The following is a 9,713-nucleotide window of genomic DNA, read 5'->3' as shown; positions in this document are numbered from 1 at the left end:
TGATGTTGGCCCATGGGTAGTTAAAGCTAGTGACCCTCTCCACCTCCACTCCTTCAATGAGGAGTGGCTGATGCACTGTTGGCCCCTGTCTGAACATGATGAGCTCCTTGGTTTTCCTGATGTTCAGTGTCAGATTGTTGATATATGATGATATGTGAAATCTTAACATAAGAAGTAGTAAGCTAACATTTACGGTAAGGGCTGCTTGTTGGGTCAAATTGTTTGTTTAGAACATTTTGTAAACTGGTTAATGATTTAGCCTAGGCTACTAAAACGAACAACAAAACGTATCAGGATGGAAAGCTGGCAACCTACACGTTTCTCACCTTTGATCTTCTTCTTTAGGTCTGGATCAGTTTTCTGTTCTGATCTCAACAAGTCTGGTCAAATGAGTAGGCACCAATCAAATGCAGTGTTTTTATGACATCATCATGTAGACTTTACACGGAATTGCATTTTAAAATGAATTTTACAGTATTTTTAAACTACAAAATATAAAAAACTAGTATTCTGATACGAAATATGAAGCCAAAATACAATTACAATTAAAAAATACTATTTTGTATTTCAAATATGTATTTTATATAATATGTATAAATACTGCCTTGATCCAGGTATCACAGTTGCTTATTATCTCCATTATCACATGCTGGTTATAGATTTATATATTAAGAGTCAGAGAAACAAACAGAGTTCTTTCAAGTCTCAGTAAGTGTTGAGACTTCTTTGGTAGTTGATGAATCACGACAGATCCAACACACAATCAGACACAGGAAGCGTTTCTACCCACAAGCCATCACTGGATAAACTCCAGACACACAGTGTCAGGAACAATCCCTATACTCAATACACAAATGTTGTAGTATTTCAATAGGCCTATGTGTGTATTGCTGAGCGCTTTTCATCTATGCTTGTTCTGTGTATGTACACTGAGAGCAATGTAAGACTGTAGTCAAATTCCTCAAGTGTGTACTCATACTTGACCATTAAAACAGATTCTGAATGGAGGGTTTGTCCTCTAACAGATCTGATGTGACTTTGTGTTAGCTGTTGAACTTTTATGGGTGTGGACTGATGTAAAACTGTAATGTTTATCTTCACTCTCGCAAAGTTCAGTTTTTACAAGCAGAACTTTCCTCTAACACGACTGCAGTCTCTGTCCTGAAGCACATTCAAAAGCTTTCCTAGAGTGGAAGCTGTTATAATAATCATTCATTCATTTATAGCTGCAAAGTGGGGACCAACTCCATATTAAGGCCTATGGATTTAGAATGGGATGTTATAAAAGTTGTGTGTAGGTGTCCCAGTACTTTTGTCCACATAGTGCAAATGTTACAAGGCTACAGACTGAAGTGAGTGACATGTTTGCTTGATGACAACCTGTTTTTTCTTCTCTGTCAGAAACCTGTCCATCATATAATTTACACGTCGTTCTGCCTGAATACATTTTGCTAACATAAATCTTGATAGTCTTGCTAGCATCAGAGCTCTTTTGTTTGGTTGTTGTTCCTTTATTAGTCAGATTCTATAGATGCACCTTCCTACAAGGAAACGCTGTAGTGTACTGACAACTCAAAACACACAAAAAATAATTTAAATAGCCTATTAGTGTGTAAAGCAGCTTTTACTTGTGCAAAAGTACAAACAAATATTCAACTCAGTATAATGTAAGAGCAGAATGTGTGGACATTTTATCTGATAAAACTCAAACTGTGTGCTGGATGCAGACATTTCAGTTATCTGGGCCCAGTATGGAGCAGCTAAACTGAGGAAATCCTGAGGAAACATATCAGCTGATGTGACGTCAGGCTGGTGGAGAGGAGGAATGGTTAATTGCTGGAAGATGCTTTTATGCTTATGTTACCTTGAAGCAATACCACTCTCATATTATATTTGTCAGAGGAGGAGTTGTTCTGTTTAAGGTGGACATCTCTGTTTTAAGGTGGACGTCACAGTTTTGGTTCAGATTTTATGTGATGATGGTGATTTAAAAATGAAATCTTTCTCTGCTGTTTCTCTTCATAAAACAAGAAAATACTCTGTGCAGTACATCCAGTCAAGTCCTGTACTTCGGCAACAGCATGCTGAACATCAGCAGTCTACATTTTCAGCAATCTATCAATAGTTTGCCCTGAAACACAACCCTGTTTTACAGGTTAAATGACATGAGCATTCAGCAGAGGAGGTCTGAAAAAGGTCCACCCCTCACCTGACCAGAGACAAACCAGGAAACAGTTTTTTCTCCTTCCCCACTAAAGAGACGAACAGACTGAAAAACAGACAATTAGATTCACCTTAAGACCAAACTAACAACTTCTTCTGAGTGAGTCCAGCTACAGGAGAGAAAAGTGGAAAACTACAACACTGCTGCTTCAACCTGCTGACGCTCCACACTCTGAAGGTGAGTCTGACTAAAAACATGACGCAAGGTGAAAGTTAGTAGACGAGGAGGGAAGGGAGTCATGACTAACTGTAGCCTATACTTTCTGTGTTTTCAGCTTCAAAAAATGGCTTCCAAATCAGAGGAGGATCTCTGCTGTCCGGTCTGTCAGGACATCTTCAGAGATCCTGTTGTTCTGTCATGTAGCCACAGCTTCTGTAAAGACTGTCTGATGAGATGGTGGAGACAGAAACAAACACCAGAGTGTCCAGTTTGTAAAAGAAGATCTTCAAAGGCAGATCCAGTTTGTAACCGGGTGTTGAAGAACCTGTGTGAGGACTTCTTGTTGGAGAGAGATCAGAGAGCTTCAGAGGCTCTCTGCAGTCTGCACTCTGAGAAACTAAAACTCTTCTGTCTGGACCATCAGCAGCCAGTGTGTGTCGTCTGCAGAGATTCAGAAAAACACAGCAACCACAGATTCAGACCCATCGATGAAGCTGCACGACAGCACAAGAAGGAACTTCAGGAAACTCTGGAGCCCTTAAAGGAGAAGTTAAAGGTTTGTGATCAAGTTAAAGTGAAGTTTGATCAAATAACAGAACACATTAAGGTCCAGGCCCGACACACAGAGAGGCAGATTAAGGAGCAGTTTAAGAAGCTTCACCAGTTTCTAGATGAGGAAGAGGAGGCCAGGATGGCTGCACTGAGGGAGGAAGAGGAGCAGAAGAGTCAGATGATGAAGGAGAAGATGGAGGCTCTGAGCAGAGAGATAGCAGCTCTTTCAGACACAGTCAGAGCCACAGAGGAGGAGCTGAGAGCTGAAGACGTCTCATTCCTGCTCAACTACAAGGCTGCAGTGGAAAGAGTCCAGCAGCGCCCCCTGCTGGATGATCCACAGCTGCCCTCAGGAGCTCTGATAGACCAGGCCAAACACCTGGGTAACCTGACCTTCAACATCTGGAACAAGATGAAGGACGTGGTCTCCTACACTCCTCTGATTCTGGATCCAAACACTGTTTATCAAGAACTCATCCTGTCTGAAGATCTGACCAGCGTGAGGGGAGGAGAGAGACAGCAGCTTCCCGACAATCCAGAGAGGTTTGATAAATACTGGTCTGTTCTGGGCTCTGAGGGCTTTAACTCAGGGACTCACAGCTGGGATGTCGAGGTTGGAGACAGTTCAGGCTGGGGCTTGGGTGTGTTAACAGAGTCTGTCCAGAGGAAGGGACTCATCCAGTCTGGATTATGGACAATAGGGTTGCATAAAGGTAATTATTACGCACGTTCACTACCAGGTCCAGCCTCTGTTCTCAGAGTGCAGAAGAAGCCCCAGAGGATCAGAGTGAATCTGGACTGGAACAGAGGAGAGCTGTCGTTCTCTGATCCTGATACTAACACACACATACACACCTTCACACACACTTCCACTGAGAGGATGTTTCCATACATTACAACTGCAGATGAACTGAAGATATCACCACTGAAGGTCTGTGTGACAATGAAACAGAGCAGTTACAGATAAAGAGGATGATTATATTCATGATGTTTATTTCTTTAAAGGGAGACATCACTGAATTTAACCTGTTTAGCTGCACTTGCTTCTCATGCTGTCCCATTATTCCAAATATATTTATAAATATAAATATATTTTTCATTGTTTTTTTTTGTTGTAATTTTGGTGGATAATTAACTTTTTTGTTTCTATTGTCTACTTTTTCATATGTAAAATAATTTCACTTGGTTACCCTTTTGATTGTTATTGATACTGTGTTATTTAAAATTGACTCTTTTTATTATTTTGACAAACAAGCCGGTCGTCACTGATACTATTAATAATGGTTTAATTTCAGAAAACACTACACAGCACAGTTTACACAGAGCTTCGATCCAAACACCAATCCTAAACTTTCACTTTTTCTCCCAGTCATTTTTAAACCTGCATTTTCACAACTGGTCCATCAGAGGCCTCCAACAGTTAATGATTTGTACGATGGGGTTTTCTCTCCCTTCTAATTTCAGCAGAACATAATTTGCCTAATATCCAGCTCTTCTGCTTCTTCAAATCAGAAACTTTGTAGAACCATTTCCCCAAACGTCCCTCTGAATCTGAAATTGACCAATTTCTTACCCTTGATTTACATCAAAAGCCGATCAAATTGATAAAGTAGAAGTCCCTCATTTTTGATCAGTACTTGAGTAAATGTAGTTTTCTTTACACCACCGGTGATAAATCTGTGGTTTAAACCAGTAATTTTAACACTCACAACTGACCACCATAAAACTCATAATATCCATGTTTTTTTTACTGTTTAAAGGTTTTAAAGGTTCTCAGTTAGTGTTTTTAATCTTTAGTCTCCCCTAAGTGGCGCTAGAGAACACCCGCTAATCAATAGAATAAAAAACATCTAATGTTTAGTGGGTTTTGAGCACTGTCTAAAAAAAAAGAAAAAGAATTATACCTTGCATTTCAAGGTCCTCATAAAAAAAATTATGATGCGTTTTCAAGACCTCACACACTCATCAATATTGACAACATAAAACAGACATGTGAAACCAACACCTCAACTTTAATAATCGTTATTTATGACATGTTCACTCATTCATCAAATATAATCGCCCCTTTCAAACCTTGCATTTTAATCTGTAACAAAACAGAAATCATTAATATATATATACACACACACACACACACACACACACACACACAGTATCAAAACAACAGAAGAGCTCCTTTTTTGAAATAAAAATAAAACAAAAACAAAATAAATCTCTTTGCAAAGCTTTTAGTGCAGCAAATAAATAAATATCACAAATTACTTTTCACTCATTGGAATCAACATGGCCTTCGTTGAAGACAGACGTTAAAGTATCTGTGTTTGTGTTCAACAGTTCATGTTCGTATGTTAGTGGACAGTAAGAGTTATTTTTCATGTGAAGTTTACAATAATAAACTCTTGTTAAAATGCTTTCAGTGGATCTTTTCTTTGCGTGAAACTTGTTGTTGCTTAGATCATTATTTTCACACGGAGGCCGAGAGAAACCAAAAACATTAATCTGTGGAGTTTATATTATATTATAAAGTAAAACTAATTTAAAAAAAGAACAATCTTTAGATCTCTGTCCCAACACTTCTGAGGCTTTTAAGGCTTATTTTAAGGTTGTGAACTGAATCCTTCAAAGATCTTTAAGATGCTGAACGTCAGTAGCTTCTTCTACAGGCAGACATGTTTTGTGATGTTTTGTTATGAAATTCTTCATCACAGTCTTGTATTCCAGATAAAGGAGAAAGGTAATCAAATGAAAAGACAAGCCCAATTCCACACTAATTCAAAACAGGGTTTGAGAATGTCGTGTCCTCACTGGAAACGCGACAAAACTAAGCATTTTAAAAAGTTTCCATGCCGAACGGTTGATTTTTGACTGCTGTTGATGGACATTATTCTCCCACAGGGGAAAATGGAGGAGCTGCTCACAGATATAAGATTAGAGAAATCTAAATAAACTGCAGATCGTGGTGAGAAAACTCCAAAAAGCCAGGGGAGAACAAAACAATTATTAAATCTTAAGAGATATTTTTGGCTTTCTGTTTATGAAGTTTAACTGGGAGTGAGATGTTGCTCATAATGTATAATTTCTTGTTAGTATAAAATGGTAAATGTTGATTTTTTTTTTTTTTTTTTAAATAGTATTATAGGGTGGATTTGGGACACGCTGTGATTTAAGATGCATTTGTGTCACGTTGGAAAGATTCAATTTAAAATTTGACAAATTTTGGGAACTACGGTTATTTACTTTGAATAACATCGAGTTTGATGAGAAGATTGATTCCACCCTGATCGATAATCTGCCGCCTAGCATCTGTAAAAGCTCGCTGATTTAACAACTTTACATGTTACCTGTTTGTTTAATCTGTGCAAGCAGCTAAGCGAAGCAGCTGCTGGCTGTAGCTTCAGCTTTGCCGTGCAAACACGAGTGTGATAACGATCGTCTCATCTAACTCTAACATCTTAAATAATCGTGTTTAATTTGTCCTTTACATGAGAGTCGCCTCACATCCTGAACTGACGAGGAAACACTTTATGACTTGTGTAGGGAATGATTCATTTTACATGTTAAATTTAACAATAACTTCATTATATTATCTTTGATCGTGCATGCAGAAATAGAGGACAATATTAAACTTTAGCTGTTCATTTGGCCGCTAATTATAGAAAACTTTTTAGGAGAATAAAAATTATGAAGCTGTAATTCTGAAAAGCAGAAAACACACGGACACTTCAGGTCCCCTTTAACTAAAAAGATTATGTTTCTGCTCCCCACAGATCCTGAACTTTAGCACTTCAGATGTTAAAACACATTCACTGTTGTCTTTGTCAGAGGCTTAGTGATCAGTATCCAAACCTTTTTGAGAAATATCTGTTTTCAGGCAGCTGAAGCTATCACAGGTCCAGGTAGTGTTACGTTTTATGTACCACGATGAGGTTAGTATTTCATCTGTGATGAGATGCAACACAGTTAATCTGCAATTTGTTCATTACAAGAGCAAAATGTAATAAAAAAAAAAAAAAAATAGTGCGAAAGGCAAACAGGAAAAAAAGTGGTGAGAAAAAGCGCGACTGAGAGAGAAACATTTTTATGCTTCCAGACAAAATTCTTAAAATAGTTTTCCTTTTCTTGCCACAAAAGGAACCCAGTTTTTAAACAAATGTAATCATGTAAACATGAAACAACACAACAAATGTGTGTGTGCGCAAGAGCTGGATTATCAGGAACTATTAAACCAGTGAGACTCTCTCACATTTCTATTATTTTTGGGGTGTTTAAAGAGGCCTTAAAATAAAAAGCCCCCGCAGAGTGACGTTTCCTTCCAGAAAAAAAAAAAAAGCTGGGTGAGGGGTTGGTGCAGGACGGAGCTGCAGGACAAACAGAGGATCAAAACAAAATGTTTCCAGTGTGGCTGTCAGGAGGAAGACAGCTTCAACAAATAAAAGCCACCCTCGCCAGCGCAGGTTCCAGGTCGAGTGAGGCTTCAAAAGAAGATGGCTTCAGAGGAGAATGTGAAAAGAGGATATTTTGTGTCACATGGCAGGAGTCAGATTTGTTCATCCCATCTCTGCATGTGTCTGTCATGTTGAGTGTTGTGACTTGCAGTCGGCATATGACGCAGTACCAGACACACATCCTGCGTGTGTGTGCGCTAATGTTCTGTCTGAGGACCAGTGTGGCTCTGAAAGTCTTTTATCCTCCTCAGCTTGTGTTTGTTCCCGGTGAGGATAATGTTTCTCTTTCCTGGTAGAGGCTGCTGGCCAGGTGATGTGAGCATGAGTGTATGCAGGTGTGTGTGTTTTATTTGAGAACTAGCGTAGCCTCGGAGCCATCTTTCCTCTTCAGGTACAGTCCATAGCTGAGGTGGTGTTCCCGTCTCAGGAAAGCGTAGAAATAATCAGACACCAGCAGAATCTGAGGGGAAATAAATTTCAGGAAATGATGAATTCCTCGCTATGTGATTAAGAAGAGAGATTCGAGTCATTTCACTCATAAATAATTTATATAAATAAATAAACTTTATAAGACGACTTTTTTCTTTTTTACTATTGTTGATCTACTGAGACCTACGCTAAATTTGGTTATTTGTATTGTGACAGTTGGACTTTCTTTAGGGGTGCCAGTAAGGTTTCTCTCCTGACACGTAAGATATTTTATGCAGAATAATATATTTTACCCACCAAATATCACAAAGGGTACATATGCACTGTTATGGACCCTCACGTTGAATGCAACCAGTGAACAATAATGAAAACCACAACTCAATTATGAAATGCAACAAAGGCGACGTGTATTAACAAAAGCGCATTAACATATCAATAAACATAACTCAAATTTCCCCTCAGGGTTCATTTCATTTCAATTCAACAAGCAGTTCAGTTCAGTTCAAAAACGGTTCAGTTTAAGTGTCTTCAGAAGCAAAAACACTGACAATTAACAAAAAGGTTGCTCTGTTCCTCAAAAAACAAAATGTTCATCCAACATAAAAAAAATACACTGCTCAAAAAACAAAAGGCAGGGGGGAAAAAAGGTTTGCAGCACTTATGACCTGCCTGACTGTTAATGGATTCTGGACGGTTTTAGTACTCTCGGTGGTTGGTTGTTTGGAGGTTATTGCTGATTTGCGGATGAAGAAGGTGCCGACGTACGGGAATGTTGCAGTAGCTGAACGCGGAAGGGATTAACGGCCTTACTATAACTGGTTCAACTCTCTAAACGTGTTGCTCCGACGATCTTTTACTCTCCTCAGCTCTCCTCTTTAGTCAACCGACGCTCCCAGACACACAAACCTTTCAGCACTTCCTGCTTCCATAATCTGGGCGGACTCCGATTTGACTCCCGCGCTGAACGAAAAGGAGACCTACCTACAGAGAGTATCAATGGGCTGTATGAATGGGCGGCGTTCGTGGGTGGTGCAACCTGAAAGGTGCAGGTTGTCACCAGTATGTATGACCAATGATGAGAAGGAAAGTAATAACATACACATTGTCTCTATTCTAAAAAGGAATAATCTTTGTGGCCCGAAAGGATGCCTGTTGCAGTTAAAGGGATCAGTAACTTAATTGAGCTTTAGACATTGCTGTCATTTACGCTGGGGACGCTGGGGACGCTGGGGACATGTCCCCACCACATTATGAAAGCATTTGTTAAAAATGTTCTGAAAAACTAGCCTACACGAAGAAATGTTTACTAACAAAAAAAATGCTTTGAGAAAGGCTTATTTGCACAATAACAAAACATGTAATGAAATGTTAATATAGAAGAAACAAATTTGGTTGCATTGGGCAAAAAAAAGTAACTTAAGTCAAAAAAACAAGCTGCTGATTACTGCATTATATATTCTGTTATATATTTTATTTTTAAGAATTTTGTGTTTCTAAACTGGTACAGAAAATGCCTCAGAATGCAGCAAATTAAGTGTTTATTGCTCAAAAAAAAACCCAGACCCGCCACTCATTTCACACATTTCACATTTCATATTTATTCAAAATAGATTTAAAAATCTTCGTATCTTGTTGTTGTCTCGTGACTGTATCATCATGCCCCTAATCTAAGCCCTTACATATTATTTATATATTATATTCCCACCACTTTTCAACACAAAGTGACACATTGGGCTTTAGATTACAGCATTTGGACACAACTCAGGATCGATATTTTGACTTATAACAGTAGGAAAAGCACAGGTGATAATAATAATAATAATAATAACATTTACGATGACTCCGTGTATGTCCTAGTAAGTCATGACAGTGTGACAGCATGAACACCACCAGGACCCTGAAAC

General features: G+C 38.7%; 2 protein-coding genes across 2 annotated transcripts in view; one reads left to right on the top strand and one right to left on the bottom strand.

The window, feature by feature from the left end:
* The first annotated feature begins 2,507 nt into the window (after window positions 1-2,507).
* Window positions 2,508-3,902, top strand: LOC123956448 (nuclear factor 7, brain-like). The gene has a single exon (XM_046028647.1). It carries the CDS (start codon window positions 2,508-2,510, stop codon window positions 3,900-3,902), a length of 1,395 nt encoding a protein of 464 aa, XP_045884603.1.
* Window positions 3,903-4,928: 1,026 nt separating this feature from the next.
* The window catches only part of pigu (phosphatidylinositol glycan anchor biosynthesis, class U), a 14,095-nt gene continuing 9,310 nt past the window's right edge, over window positions 4,929-9,713 (bottom strand). The window contains exon 12 of the mRNA XM_046028656.1: window positions 4,929-7,840. Coding sequence (XP_045884612.1) covers window positions 7,727-7,840 — 114 coding nt within the window. The 3' untranslated portion in view covers window positions 4,929-7,726. The remainder of the gene's footprint in view (window positions 7,841-9,713) is intronic.

This window comes from Micropterus dolomieu, linkage group LG18 (assembly GCF_021292245.1).
Source record: "Micropterus dolomieu isolate WLL.071019.BEF.003 ecotype Adirondacks linkage group LG18, ASM2129224v1, whole genome shotgun sequence".
NCBI classification, from domain to species: Eukaryota; Metazoa; Chordata; class Actinopteri; order Centrarchiformes; family Centrarchidae; genus Micropterus; species Micropterus dolomieu.
Note: the sequence above shows the minus strand (reverse complement) of the source record. Positions and strands in the feature narration are given on the sequence as shown.